At 41.4% G+C, this 14,094-nt stretch overlaps 2 protein-coding genes across 4 annotated transcripts in view; one reads left to right on the top strand and one right to left on the bottom strand.

Moving 5' to 3' along the window:
- The window catches only part of LOC131692017 (balbiani ring protein 3), a 32,185-nt gene extending 22,030 nt beyond the window's left edge, over window positions 1-10,155 (top strand). Inside the window, exons 3-7 of one of the 3 annotated variants that reach the window (XR_009305897.1) lie at window positions 5,566-5,671; window positions 7,180-7,385; window positions 7,958-8,263; window positions 8,384-8,736; window positions 9,473-10,155. Coding sequence is in view for 1 of the 3 variants with exons in the window: in XM_058978846.1 (XP_058834829.1) it covers window positions 5,566-5,671; window positions 7,180-7,385; window positions 7,958-8,263; window positions 9,473-9,565 (711 nt within the window). In the remaining 2 variants the exon portion in view is untranslated. Of the gene's footprint in view, window positions 1-5,565; window positions 5,672-7,179; window positions 7,386-7,957; window positions 8,264-8,383; window positions 8,861-9,472 lie in introns of all 3 variants that reach the window. The other 2 variants (XR_009305896.1, XM_058978846.1) reach the window with 2 other exon arrangements.
- On the bottom strand, window positions 5,706-10,450 carry LOC131691981 (formin-binding protein 4-like). The gene is made up of 3 exons (XM_058978801.1): window positions 10,269-10,450; window positions 6,882-7,114; window positions 5,706-6,818 (listed from the first exon to the last, which is right to left on the bottom strand). Exons 2-3 carry the CDS (start codon window positions 7,112-7,114, stop codon window positions 5,831-5,833), a joined length of 1,221 nt encoding a protein of 406 aa, XP_058834784.1. The 5' UTR covers window positions 10,269-10,450; the 3' UTR covers window positions 5,706-5,830.
- Between the last annotated feature and the right edge of the window lie 3,644 nt (window positions 10,451-14,094).

The following is a 14,094-nucleotide window of genomic DNA, read 5'->3' as shown; positions in this document are numbered from 1 at the left end:
TAGCCAATTCCTCTACTCTGTGTTTGAGTAGCTCACATGACAGTTGATCATTGCCAGCGGTTCAACCGTCCTATTTGTTCATGAATCTTAGGTAGATCCGGAATCTGTCGTCGACTGTGCGCGTCTCCAAGCTGATTCTTGCAATATTCTTGTTGTCTACGGCTTCGCTACTTAGGTGTTCGTCATAATATACTTATCAATCGTGATAATTTGTGCACATTATTTATCCTGTGCGATAACCGATTTTTACAATGCCCCCGGCCTATCAGGATGTTTATGTCACCGATGACGAGCTTAACATTTCGCCATAAAATGCACCTTTCTTGGCTTCGTGAGGTCAGTGCACATTGATAATGCTCTAGTTGAAGAAATGGCCTTTGATCCACACTACACACATCCTTTCGCTAATCACGCGTTGGTGCATTTTGCTCTTGTGACGTCGCTCGATCCCCGCATTTCCACACCTTCTGCCCCGTCTAGCAAAGCTCCTCCACTGCTAAGGTTTCGAAGTTGCGAGTTTTCAGCTCATCCTTTTCTTCTTGATTGTTAGTAAAGTGGTGTTTTTGGGCCACTCGTTGAACTTGACCTAACCTGTCTCGTAGTCCGCCACCCAACATAACCGACACCTGCGACAGGACAGGTGTTTAGTTCTTCCTACGGTAGGGTTATGGCGCCCATGCCCGCACACACCATCCCATTTCGCTATTACTGCAGAACACGGTAGTACCCAGTCGATCGCGGCCTACAGATTAAATGTCATCAATAGACCCGCCAACATTTTTGAAAAATCTATGATTTTCGTCAAAACCCCCTCCAAACCAAATTTCTGGCTACGCCACTGATTTCATAAAATAGTCTTATGACTTCGCTCCAATATATGCGTTTAAGAATTTCATAAGTTTTTCTTATGAAACCCATATGAAATCTGTTATTGATTCTATAAAATTGTATTTTGTTTTTCGTAAACGTCACTTTTGTGAAAAGTTCATAATTGTTTCTTATGAATTCAGTACTGGTCTGCACGGCCAACCAGAAGCTAATAGTTTCAGGCCAGCACTTTTTGATTACCGCTGTTTCAAACAAAAGAAGTGAGATTTTTGTCAAATTGCTACAAAATTTTAAATAATTGTTTTTTATGTTATTGAATAAATTACTATGAGCATTAAATCAGTTTACATGGCTATGATTTTTACAGAAAATATCCGGTTATTTGAAATGAAATAAGTTGTGCATATAATTAGTGCACAGAGAACAGACGTCCAACTTCAGCATTCAACTTGTGTAAAATCTCTAACGGTTTCGAAGGTAGTTTGGATATCTAAACCAGGTGCGCTACTGTCGTCATGTTTTTTTGTGGCTGAGTGCGACAGAATTGACAGCGGTTATTCCTCTACCCAGTCAAACCAGTCCGGAACCGATTCGGACTTCCAGCATGAATTCCAGCTCAAATGCGTCAACCGATAGACTCGGAATCGGTTGTTTTCTTTGAGCTAGATTCCATGCTGAATCCATCCAGGATTTCGAACCGGTTCCGGAATCGATTTGACGGATAGTTGGGATAGGTTGGTGTGGCGACGCTAGTGTTTTTCGTATATTAATTCAAATGTTTACACACGTTTTTTAAATATTTTTGTTCGATCATGGATGTCTGTTCTCTGTGATTAGTGTCTGACGCGTATTTTATGATTATCAAAATCATTTGAGAAGTAACAATCATTATCATTCAGTTGCCTAAGACCAGTTTCCCGCGAAATATTGACGAATCGTTGCTCATTATGTACAAATTTTACCATTTAATGAGTTTTCTCTTCAATCTTCTGAAGGGATCTACACTTGGCGGCTCATTTGTCCCGAATTTAGTTCAACAAGATGACCACACTAATGAACTCATTATGAATGACGTTCATGTTTTACAATTCTCGGTGGTTTGTTTACTTTGTCAGTTGCGTGAGTTCAAGTGCAACGGGTTCCCATCTGTTAATTTCAAACTCACGTACTCCAATGTAAACAAACCACCGAAAATTGTTAAACGAAGTTCATCCGGCTCATGTTGGGGTTATGTCGGTTGGTGTAAAACCTAATATCCTCTAATGGTTGATCTTTACTGTTGATCTTTTGTCTACTAAAAATGCTCGAGAAATGTCAGCCATGTTCTATTTTTTATATAAATGTATAATAATATCCATAAAAAATAACTTATGACATTCATTCGAACATTGTAATGAATTTCATAAGACTGTTCTATGGAAATCATTATTTCTACTATACTTTCTGCTTATAAATATCAGCAATTTTCATAAATGGGCACCTATGGCGTTCATTCGGACATTTTCATAAATTTCATAAGACTGTCTTATGAAAATAATACGAGATGGGTTTGGAAAATTTCCCCTCCAAATCATAAGACAAACTTATAAAATCCATTTAAAATCCTTATGTCTGAAAGTCATAAGACGTTTTTATGGAAATTCAAAGTAAATTTTGCTCAGTGCAGAGATAGCTCTGCTTAGTACGATGCAGCTTTTGGCAAACGAGGAAAAACAATTAGTTCGGCATATAACATATATTTTGCTTCCGATACTAGTGAAAAGACGTTGAAGCCCGGCAACAGAGCTGTGGCGACCGTGGGTGGTCTGCCCATGATCGCATAATTGTTCCATTTTCAATGAGATTTCTTATTTTTTGTTATCCAGAAGATAAACCCGTCTTGATGCCTTATCCACAATCCAGCAGAAATCAAGCTGACTCCGAGATCCTTGATGTGAGAGTGTCTTGCAATGCTCGAGTCGAACAGATGGTAGTTGAAAGTGTCGATTAAGAATTTGCTTGGGTTTTATTTGAAGAAATTCACCATGGGTTGAATCCCGTATCCGTTTAAACATCTTCATTCTATCGGCGAAAGAATAGCAGAGTCTCTGTAATTTGATATTGACGTCACTAAAATAAACGAGAATTATTACTGGGCCGAGATGGCTTCCTTGCGGGATGCTGGATATAACTGGTGCAGATAGACAGTACTTAATGCTGATTTAGAGTTTCCTTCCATCGAGATAGAAAAGAAATCAGCAAAGAACTTGTCCATGAATGACGTATTCGTCTAGCTTGGCTATTGCGATATCATGGTTAATTTTATCGAAGGCCGCGAAAAGATTCATGTAATTAGGCATAGGTTTGCAATCCTTTGGCGAAATCATCAAGTATATGCAATATTAATGAGAGCAGGTTGGTCATTGTCGATCAGTTAGGCATAAAAGTGTCTGCGATGTAGTGCTAATAGGGTCTAAAACAAACGACGATTTGTTTCTTTTTTGTAGACTGGAAACTAGTGGGCCCCTTTCCAAAAGTAAGGAAATATTTCAGAAACGAGAGGTAGTTTGGAGACTCGTTGAAGCGGTTCAAGAAGCCCGATGATGCACTTTTTGATGAAAATTGTGGGAATGCCATCTTGACCTGGGGAATTAGAAATTTCTGCTCGAATCAGCACAAAATCGGACCGTCCTAGAGTTTCACTGATAACCACACTTGTTCGGAGCTCGTCCATTGAACAAAGTTGATAACGTGAGTTTTTATACGATGGCGAACAGCGATAAGCACGCCACCACCCGCTATCTTATGGTTGTTGAGGGCACTGCGGTTGTGGCTAGCAAGCCATCATTTAAAGGTCATGGTCAAAGCGATGACACACAGCAACCCATAGTCGCAAGAAGAAAAACTGTCCGCTGATGAATTTAGGCCACCATCGTTGTGGCAGTAAATCCCGATGTTGTTGGAGAACAGACCTCATTCTGCTGGAGTAGTGTCGACTGTAGCAATAGCAGGGAGCGTAACAATGTAGCCGTTTGGAGTGGTTTTTATCACTCCCACCCCACGAATGGAATCGAAATGGTTGACAATCGCTGGCTCGATTGTACCGAGGAAATCGAGGCATCCCAATCAACTGCGTTGCGTCACAGAATACGTCGATCGACTACGACGAGGTGCTTCAGCAGGTTGACATCTGCTCGCGAGATGTCGGAGTATATAACAAATTACTGGAAGCGAAGAACGGTACAAAAATAAACGGTACACCCATCATAGAAAATGTTCCAATACGTCGAGCTGGGTCAAGTCACAGTTCTCTAAGACATGGAAGACATTTTCGCAGTTTGAGCCCTTTGGATTCCTTTTCTTTCGCCAAGAGGAAACCCAGGGTCTTACGAAGCAGAATCTACTCATTCGACTTTCAATTTCAGCAACTCATTTTACACCCACCATGACAGAGCTTTTCTGTCAACATATTTGTAGGAAGTGCGGTTTAGATCCTATTAGCAAATCACCCAATTTCTTAGAATGTGACGATATGAAAAACCTAGGCAGAATCAATCCACAATTAAAATTCAAAATCTTGCAACGATGACTCATGCTTGGAAACGGGCGAAAAAATATGCACACAACAGAGTAAGGAATTGCAGAATGACAAAAAAAACTAGTAAAATCAGTGCTCGCAGCTCAAAACACTCGAATTATCATCTTCCCGCTAATTGGAAAATTGCTTTCAACCCCTTCAGCATAACAGTCGATGCGTTGTCATAGTTTCAGTCAGAGTGGGTGACGCTCGCTGGCTCCTCGGTGACAAGTCGGGAAAGGACCAATCAAATGATTAATCTCGCCTCGCAACTAATCAAAATGCAATCGAAGCCGGATTCGCATGGCAAACCCACGTGCATTCCAAACTTCACTGCCATCGCTATCGGGGGCCGTTCTTTCACTATGTAATGCAGTCAGCGGATCGGGTCAAAACTCTGCTCTTTCTACAAATAACCGCAGAAAAATCCTGTCCCACGCAGGAAATATTTGTCAGCCAACTGCTTAGCATTACGTAACCGTAGAACATCCCCAGCTGATTGCCCTTTCCGATTGGCATGCAGACAATTTCTTCTTTCGCGAGGCGACATCATGTTCGCGGATGACTCATAGGACAACACCGCAGGAGGTTGTGAATTATGAAATGCAGCTCGTCTCGGGAATGGTGTTTGCGGCCATTATTCTAGTGTAGGACGAACGTGCAAATTCCAGCCAAGGTGAGCTACCGCTGATCGACCGTCAACCACGCAGCGGCAGCGTTGTCGGTCATTTTTACGCGTCTCACCGGACATGTTGAAACTACCGTAGTTGTTTTTGCACCGGATAATTGAATCAATTCAACTCGCGAAGGAGCGAAAATTATCACTCCGGTTGGTGTGACACACTGACATCCGCGAGCAAAAGAAAGACGTCTGATCAAAGTTAGCACGTCTCGTGATTCTGTCTGACGCTAACGTACATATGAACTGCCACTGCCTACTTAGACTGGAATGGCGGTTGCTAATGTAATTAACAAAACCACGCTGTTGACTGTTGCATATTGAAACTGACAGCGCAGATTGTGTTTGCTTTGTGTGCGCTCTTCGTGAACAGCATAATCAAGTGCGGATGGCGTGGAGTCATGAACGCTTCCGCAGTCTAGCACTTATTTTTTACCTTCTACTCACATAAACAATCTTTGATACTTACACACAGCTCTAACATTCAGTTTACGTTTCACAGATCCCCCTGGAGCTCGCCCTGCAGCTTGGCAACATAACCTCCAGCGACGACGTTTTCAACCTTGTCGAACCGGACTCCATCGATCCGCGGATCTTCTCCAAGGAAGGTAAGAACTTTCTTTATCATTCCATTCATTCACTATCCGCTTTTTTTTCCTAATCAATTCGAGTATTTGAAATATATTCTACAAAATATATTTACAATCTAAACGTTAAAAATAAAACAATTACAACGAACAAAAGTTGAAAAACGGTTTCCGAGCGAACTAGAACCGCAACGGTTTCCTGATGGTCGTGGGAACATTTGCAAGCTTGCGATTTTTCGCCGAGGATCCACCTTCCTCGTTTTGATGATGATGCTTTCGTGGCCACGTCTTTTGAACATTCACAGGACTGCTAGTACTACTACTACTGGTCGAACCCAAACCGAACTCATCTCCTCGAACCCTTCGCGGAGAAGTTCGCCTACCGACAACCATTGGCGGAACACGACGGCGTTTGAAGGGAGTTCCTGGTGGTTGTACCGGAGATGTTTGTGGCGGTGCGGCAACTTCTGGTTCAACCGTGGGAGGAGATTCTGGCAGTGGGGTGGCTTCCCCGGAAGCAGGATTCGTTCGGCGTGTCGGAGAGGTTGTTTCCTCTCCGGAATCGACAGTCGGTTGTTGTTCGCCACAGAACAGGTTCCTTCGAACGGTAGCCGAACGGGTTGATTCCTGCTCGTAGATGATCAGGGCAAACTGAATCTCCTGTGAGCGGAGATGCTTCCGGTAGGAAATTTTCAGACGGGTTCGTTTTTCGGCGGCTCGATCAATGGAGCGTACGGGTGTTTGTGACTGACTGGAGCCATCCGGCGACGTTTCCTGCCGGGGAATGTGATGTGTGGTACGGGTACCACGATGTTTTTGTTCGTTTGTCATCCGCACGGTACCGGTCGCTTCCAGATAGTAAAGTTCGGAGTAAGCATTTTGTCGAGGTTCTATCGGAGATGGCGAACTATTGGTGCGCTTGGTAGCGGATGGCTGTTCGTCATCTTCATCATCACTCGAGAGGGGCAGGAATTGACGACCGGCAGTCACGGGTGGAGGGTGTGGCGCTGCCGGTAGAGTTCGTGGAGGCGTTTCAAAGCTTAGATCCTCGCGGGTTGGGGTAAATTCACAGCCGCTTGTACTGGGCGAGACGGGAAGTTCCGGCGACTCTAGTTCTTCTAGAGCGGGGCTCGCTGATAAAACCAAATTTTCCGGTGGTATGATTTTGCTGTTTATGCAGAGAAGCAATTACATATACTGATGTGATCACATGGTTAATAGTAGTACTTACGTGGAAACATGTGTCTGACGATCTTCGAATGGTTCCACCGCGCAGGCGTTCGAGAAATGTTGAACCAGCCCAGTATGTAATTTTTGGCGAAGGAATTTTACAATTCTACCACTAAAACGGATAGTTACTCCATTCCACTCCAGTACGGCGTTCGAAGCCAGCTGATAACCTAACCGGTCGATTCTCCCGGAGCAAAGCTCCAGATACTGTTGCAGGACAGCATCGGAAGTCATCTGCAATGAATTTAAGATTTACTTATAAATGGTACATAAATGTTTAATTTCTTTCTTTCCAATAGGCTTCGGAGAACGATCGGCCGGCGAAATACCGAAACCGGCCGGGTGTAACACCCAACCAACGATTGTGAGCCTGCGACCGGAGAATAATAGCGACCCACGGTTGATCTACAGCCCGTCGTGCACCCGTGTACAGCGTTGCAGTGGTTGCTGCGTATCCAAGCGACTTTCCTGTCAGCCTACTTCGACCAGAACGAGGACATTCACCGTAAGTTGAACTTTGCTTTGTAACGTTTTTCGCCCATCAGTAAATAAATCACGAGTAGATATAGAATTGTTAACAGACTACCCGAATAAAAAAATATACTCAGTAGTTATTCTAAATCGAAACGTGGATTATTGAGCTTCAATGATTCGAATATAAATCAATAATAAATCGTATCTAACAAGTAATAATAATTCTAATAGTGGTAATTTATCTTTCTAAATTACACAGTGGTCCAAATTTACGTTTTTCTTAAAATCTATTGATTGTAAAGTTACGTTGGTTTATAATTAAATTTGATTTTTTTTGTTTCGAATTCATCTCGTCAGTAACTAGCACCAACTGGGTGTCTGTTCAAAAGTTAAGCGTGAGTGAAAAAATCGTCACACTTTGCTGAATATTTTGTATGAGATGGCAACCTTTGAACAGAATTAGGAATGGTAATCTCTAGAATTTGACGTAATCAAGACCAACGGAATTGCTCAAGAAAACGGTTTTCTTACATCCTCTTATCCACCAGCGAAGCAATCCTTACAAAAACCTAATAATTTCCCCCACCATGCTCCTCCCCACAGGTCAACATCCTCGAGTACGTCAGTGGGGTGAAAACACGCTTCAAGAGCCGCGACTTGGCCCTGATCGAGGAGCACGTGGGCTGTGCCTGTCAATGTCGCATCAAGGAAGAACACTGCAACAGCCTGCAGAGATACAACGCCCGCAACTGTCGGTGTGATTGCGTCAATAACGACGATCGTTCCAAGTGTCTCCAGCAGCAGGACATCAAACAGTGGAACCCGGATACGTGCCTGTGCGAGTGCAACGATTCGAAGGAGTGCACCAGTGGATCCTATTTCGATCACAATTACTGCAAATGTTTACAGGTAAAACCGATCGTCGAGGTTTGCTTGCTTCGGGAGAATTTCTCACACGTTGTGGAACACACGGGAGGCAAACCATACACTAACAAAATTTCGTTTGTTTTCTTTCCCTTATTCTTCTAGACCGACTTTTACAGCATACATTAACACCATTGATGCACGCCAAAAAGAACAAATCAATCGCATTATTTTAGTACTATCACACATACGATCACAGAAACAAATCATAACTAATGGTTCATTTTATCTGGTAAACAAACAATATTTATTCGTGATTTGTAGAAAAGAGAAGAAGAAGAAGAATGGTTTCGATCATCGCCGGGATCGATCGTTACACCAGTATATGTAATCACTTTACCCTATATATAGTCGTTGTAGAAGCGGCAGATAAGAAACACACACAAAAATGGATGTGCCAAATCGAACCAACAAACACCCTCCGAGCGAGGATCTACGGTACTTACGAAACCGGCCATGTATGTTAGACTGGATTTTTAGCCTTAGTGATACACTGTATTCCCGATATAACTGGTTTGTTTGCGTGTGCATGTGCGTGTATTCGCTTCATTTCGCGATTTCCACCCAGTGGGTTCCTTCTCCGTGAGTATATTATGTTTACGTGACAGTCGCCTAATAACAAGTAATTCCATCGCAATCTGGCGCCTTTAATCCACCGATGACTAACAAAGTGTAAATTCTCTTACATTCCTAGGGACAAGCTCGCGATTAACGATCAAATGCTGTGTGGGTGGGGAACCCCACTGCTTCATCATCTTCTTCTTCTCTTTGCTTTTTCTCCGCTTGGGTTACTGTGAATCACGAAGTTTATATTTGTAATGTTTTCTAGTGCCTCTAACTCATCATAAATCACTTTAGACATCGTGTAGACTAAATTAACTCTTATATGTCTGTGTTGTTAGTAGACTGTAATCTTTTTAAATCACTCAAAGCATTTGTTCCATGTTAGTATTTACTTTAACGAAAAAACGTCGTTTGAGCACTGCGAAACTAATATGTAATTGTTGATGTAAAATTAACTAATTTGTTAGACTACGGAACTTAAGGATATTAGGGAAATTGCGAAAAAAAATATATTCTCGATTCACAAGGTGGTGGTTGATGTTTCCAGGCTTATTCTAACTTATTATCTATTATCAAACGATCTCAAAAAAGAAATCAAATTAAAATAATTTCTATTTCCACCATTCCCAGAGCTACTCGGCCAGCCGCTACCGCAACCAGTCCACGCTCGATCGCAGACGGTTGATCCTGAAACCCGTCTCAGCCACGTTTTCATCCGCCTGAAACACTGCCAGCTTGTGGGATTAACAGATTGTCGGGCCGTAGAGGTTGATTCAATCGTACTAATACTGCTTTGAACACCCCATGACCCGAACGATCGTTGATCGTGACCCGGTGTATGTGTGTGTGTGGAACATCGACAAAGAACGAGAGCACAAAAAAACGTCTTGAAGAGAAGTTGACAGTACAAATGCGAAGATTGTGTAAAAAATAATCAAATCGAACGAAGAATTTGTGGGGGGGAACGGGGCATCGGATAAGTGTTGGGAAGGTGCGAACGAAAACGGGACATTCCGGATGGAGAAGGTATCGAGACTGTACAGTGAATAGTGAGCAAACGCTTTTTGCTCGGGTCCTAAATTGGCAGTCGTTCTTTTATGCGGCTGCAAAGCAGCTGGAAGGTGGACAATTCTATACCTAAGCGTGATGAATGGATGAGTGTTTGATGGTTGTTTTGTTTTCAATTTTATTTTCATGTACGGCTCGTTTCCAACTTTGAAAACAAAGTTCAGCATGCAACGAGCGATAGTAGTTATTTATTTCTGTGTTAAATGGAGATTTCAATATAAATATTTTACGAAAAATTAACAAAACCTGTTTTTTCTCCCAATAAACTGTATGGTCCATATTCAAAACTTATGCAGCTTGTTTTCCTTTCGCCTCTACGTCGGCCATTTTTAAAAGGATTTCATTCGATAGCACCCACCTTTAATCCGATGATACCCTCGTAAATACGTCAACTACAGCCGGAAGGGGCTCAGTAATTCGGTGCTAAATTACAATTGGAACACAATCGAACAGAATTTACACATTTTTAGAATAAAAATCGATACGAAAAATCATCTCGCTGATACGCAAAAATATGGAATCAAAATCGTTCAACGTTCGACTGTCAAATTGCACTGAACCAAAAAGCGTTGGTGGTTTTCAATATTCAATCATTCGTTATGCTGCATGGGTACGAATCCACACACGGCGCCATCAAAATAGTCATTTTGAAAGGAAAATCTGAGACGAATCTTTTTTATGTTACTATGTTTTAATTGCCGCAAGGTTCAACTGTATCGATTTTCTCGGCTATTTTCGGAAAATTTAGGACTAAGAGAAACGAAAGCAATGAAACTGAAAGACGGACAGGAATTCTATAGCGAACTTATAACGGAAAACTAGACCTAGGCAGGGTACATAACAAAGAAAATCTCACCGATTTTTGTCTTCAAACCAGGAACGTTCTGATAATACACAGAAAAGTAATACAGCCCAAAGAATAGGTTCTTTTAACTTAAATTTAAATATTCTTGAGTTTCGTGTCCATTCGCACTTATTGCAATTGTAAAAAACGATTTTAGGTACATTTAAGTTGTTTTAGCTATTACTCAAAATTTGGTAAATTCAACTTGAATTTGAGGTTGATTATAAACAACCTAGCAATGAGTAGTTAAATGGAAGCCTTCAACGCGGTTTACGTAAATTTACCTTATTTAAAATACCCCAAAATTGAGTAAAAACAACTCAATTTTGGGTAGTCACGATCGTCTTTCTACAACACTAAATTTACTAAATATTCGCCTGTGGTGGAAACACGAAGGTTGTCCAATGTAGAACGCACAGAGTTTGTGAGGCTTGATGAAGGTTGTACCGGTTTCAAGTCAGCAGCGTAGCAAGGAACCGCGAGTGAGTTGGTTTTATTGGCAGCTCGACAAATTCGCGGAACCGCATTCCGAACTTTCGGTGGCTTTTGCCTCCTTGAAACGAAGGATCAGTTGTGCAAAATAAAGCATTTTTTTAATAACCCTACTAATTAAATATAGTGCAAAGAAACTAAAAGAATTAAAATTTACCGTATGTTTAACCTCGTCTATTCAGTACCATGGCTCCAAGCTGACGCTAGTCCGAAATTGGACACAACTTCTGAACAAAGTGAACTACTTCTAACTTAGGGTGTCTCGTAAGTGAAGAAGTTCTGTTTACAGATGAGACAGATGAGAAATCGTAAAACATTCGTGTTGCGATCTAACCATGGACGGGGTGAAAATACTGCTCAGAAGTGAGGAGTATTTATGAATATATTATTCAAGTATAGTGAAAACTTTATTCAACCATCAATATCATAGTTTGCTATCTGCCACTCGTTTCTTCTGTTATAAATTTGATGTACTTCACATATTCCCATATTAGGAACTTTAGTAGGCGTTTTACGCATACTCGCAGAGTTACTACAGTTTCTTGACATCTCTTCTATATCTTGATCTATACACTCCCACCAGCAGTACGATAGCGCCTATGACTTTATCCGAGATACGCAAAAATGACCATTGAGTAGTTCCTTCAACACTCGTCTACGCAATTTGGGGGGTATGTAAACGAGAACACCCTTCAGGATACAGTTCTTCTGAACAGAAAACTCGCTGTGAACCACCCCAAATCTATCACGGCTGTCAACTATTCTTCCTACCTTCATCCCCTGAAACAAGTTTCGGACGTTCGTATCGTATTTCGTGCAATCCGCTAGCTCTTGGACGCTCAACGCTTCAATTTGATTCAGCGCGATGACATCTACTTCTTCGATACAGTTATTGTTAGTCGGGTTCTCGATGGGTAAACGAGACATACCATCAGCATTGGCATTTTCCTTGGAGCACCGATACCTTATCTCATAATCGAACGATCCTAGAAATATTGCGTAGTGTTGCATTCTCAATGCCGAGAGCATGAGGAGTCCCTTATTCGATGATAAAATCTGAGAAACCGGTTTGTTGTCTGTAAGTAGGGTGAACTTACGACCATAGAGATATTGGTAAAATTAAGCTTCCTCATCGACCTGCACGTAGTTCTGATTGTCACTTATTTGATGTTTGCGAAGCATACTGGATCGGTCTTTCCATTCCATCTGGGTAAACATGACTCAAGACTGCGCCGACAACATATGGAGATGCATCAATAGCCAAGACAAGCGGAAATTTTGGATCGTTATCAGCGAGTCGATTTGACTGTATTTTCCTTTTCACCCAACGGAAAGCCAAGCGGAAAGCCTTTTCACACTCGATATTCCACTCGAAACCGACATTTTCCTTCGACAGGTTGATATTTGGGTAAATGTTAGAGCTCAGGTTCTTCTAAAATCGGCCGTAATAGTTTATGAGTCCCACAAATACACGAACTTGTTCTCGATTGCGCGGTCGGGGCATTTCCTGAATTGCATCGATTTTTTTCTTCATCTCCCGAATTCCTTCTTTATCAATAACGAATCCGCAGTACTCGATTTGATCGATGAAAAACTCACACTTTGCAGCATTAACGCGCATACCATACTCATTAAATCTGTTACGAAGGCCATTCCAAGTCGTTGCAAATGGGATTGGTCGTCCGGTCCCGTAATTTTGATGTCCTTCAGAAATACTGACACACCAGGAATATCTCGGAATATCTAGATGTGTATTTTACGTTTGAATCTTATGGTCTTCATCACATACTTCCATTTGTAGACAAGCTTGAGCCAAATCAATTTTTGAAAACTTCTACCCACCAGCAATTGTTTGCAAACAATTCGCCGATCGTAGGAAGGGGATGTTCATCAACTACAAGACATGTGTTCACTGTCACTTTGTAGTCCCCACGCAAGCGCACACGTTCGTTAGACTTCATAATGGAAACTGGTGTGGTCCATGAACTATGTTTAACTTTAACAAGTATACCACTACTGACCATTTTTTTCAATTTCACTCTACAACGGTGTCGCGTATGGAGAACGGTAACGTACGAGCTTTCAAAAATATGAATTTGTTATTCGCTTTTAAGGGGGTCCTTTACTTGCGAGGCCTAAAATTGAGCACTTTTTTGGCAATAAATTCCCAACAAACAATTTAGCTAAACAATGGCTTAAACAGTTCTTGTTCAGCTTATTTTCTCTGATAAAAGGCTTATTCAGCTGTCGTTGTTTGTTGGAGTTGTAAAGCACCTACTCAAAGGATTTTGAAACTTTTTTTTTTATTTTGAAGATACATGCTTTGACTTTTCAATTTTGCTTTTGAAGACGAAAAGAAAAATCTCTAGCGACCTAGCAAATTCATTGATGACATTGATGTTGAAACTGCATGAGTACCGCTTAAGTAAAGTTTTGGCAAATTGGGTAATCTGTAATCTGCCGTAATCCGTATAACAATCCCATTTGCTATGGGTTTCTTATGCAGGTGGGACTGTTATGCGTAATGCGGCAGTAATCAGAAAACTCATATTTTTTTATAATCATAGTCACGTTGGCTATGTTTAGACGAATTTCCAATATTTACGTTATTTTTAGGCCTATTAAGGACCAGTACTTCTATGAAAAGTCTTACTTGACCGCTTAAAAAACACTACTTTCGGGAAAACACGTTTAAAGATAAAGTACGGTGTATAACTAGATTGTAGTACCTTACTAGATAATCTATTATACCGGGTCCGCAGAGCTCACCTTCCTCATCATGAAAATGTTCTTGGCTTTGCACATTTTGCTCTCTCTGTTGAATTCGGGCCTGTTTTGCCGCGACACC

This window comes from Topomyia yanbarensis, chromosome 1 (genome assembly GCF_030247195.1).
Source record: "Topomyia yanbarensis strain Yona2022 chromosome 1, ASM3024719v1, whole genome shotgun sequence".
Lineage (NCBI taxonomy): Eukaryota > Metazoa > Arthropoda > Insecta > Diptera > Culicidae > Topomyia > Topomyia yanbarensis.
This window is presented reverse-complemented; position numbering and strand designations above follow the sequence as displayed.

Excerpts from the sequence above, each read along its gene's own strand:
- LOC131691981 (XM_058978801.1), bottom strand. The coding sequence starts at position 7,114 with ATGACTTCCGATGCTGTCCTGCAACAGTATCTGGAGCTTTGCTCCGGG. Across the intron at positions 6,819-6,881 it reads CGTCAGACACATGTTTCCAC|CAAAATCATACCACCGGAAA; the intron begins GTAAGTACTACT and ends CTGCATAAACAG.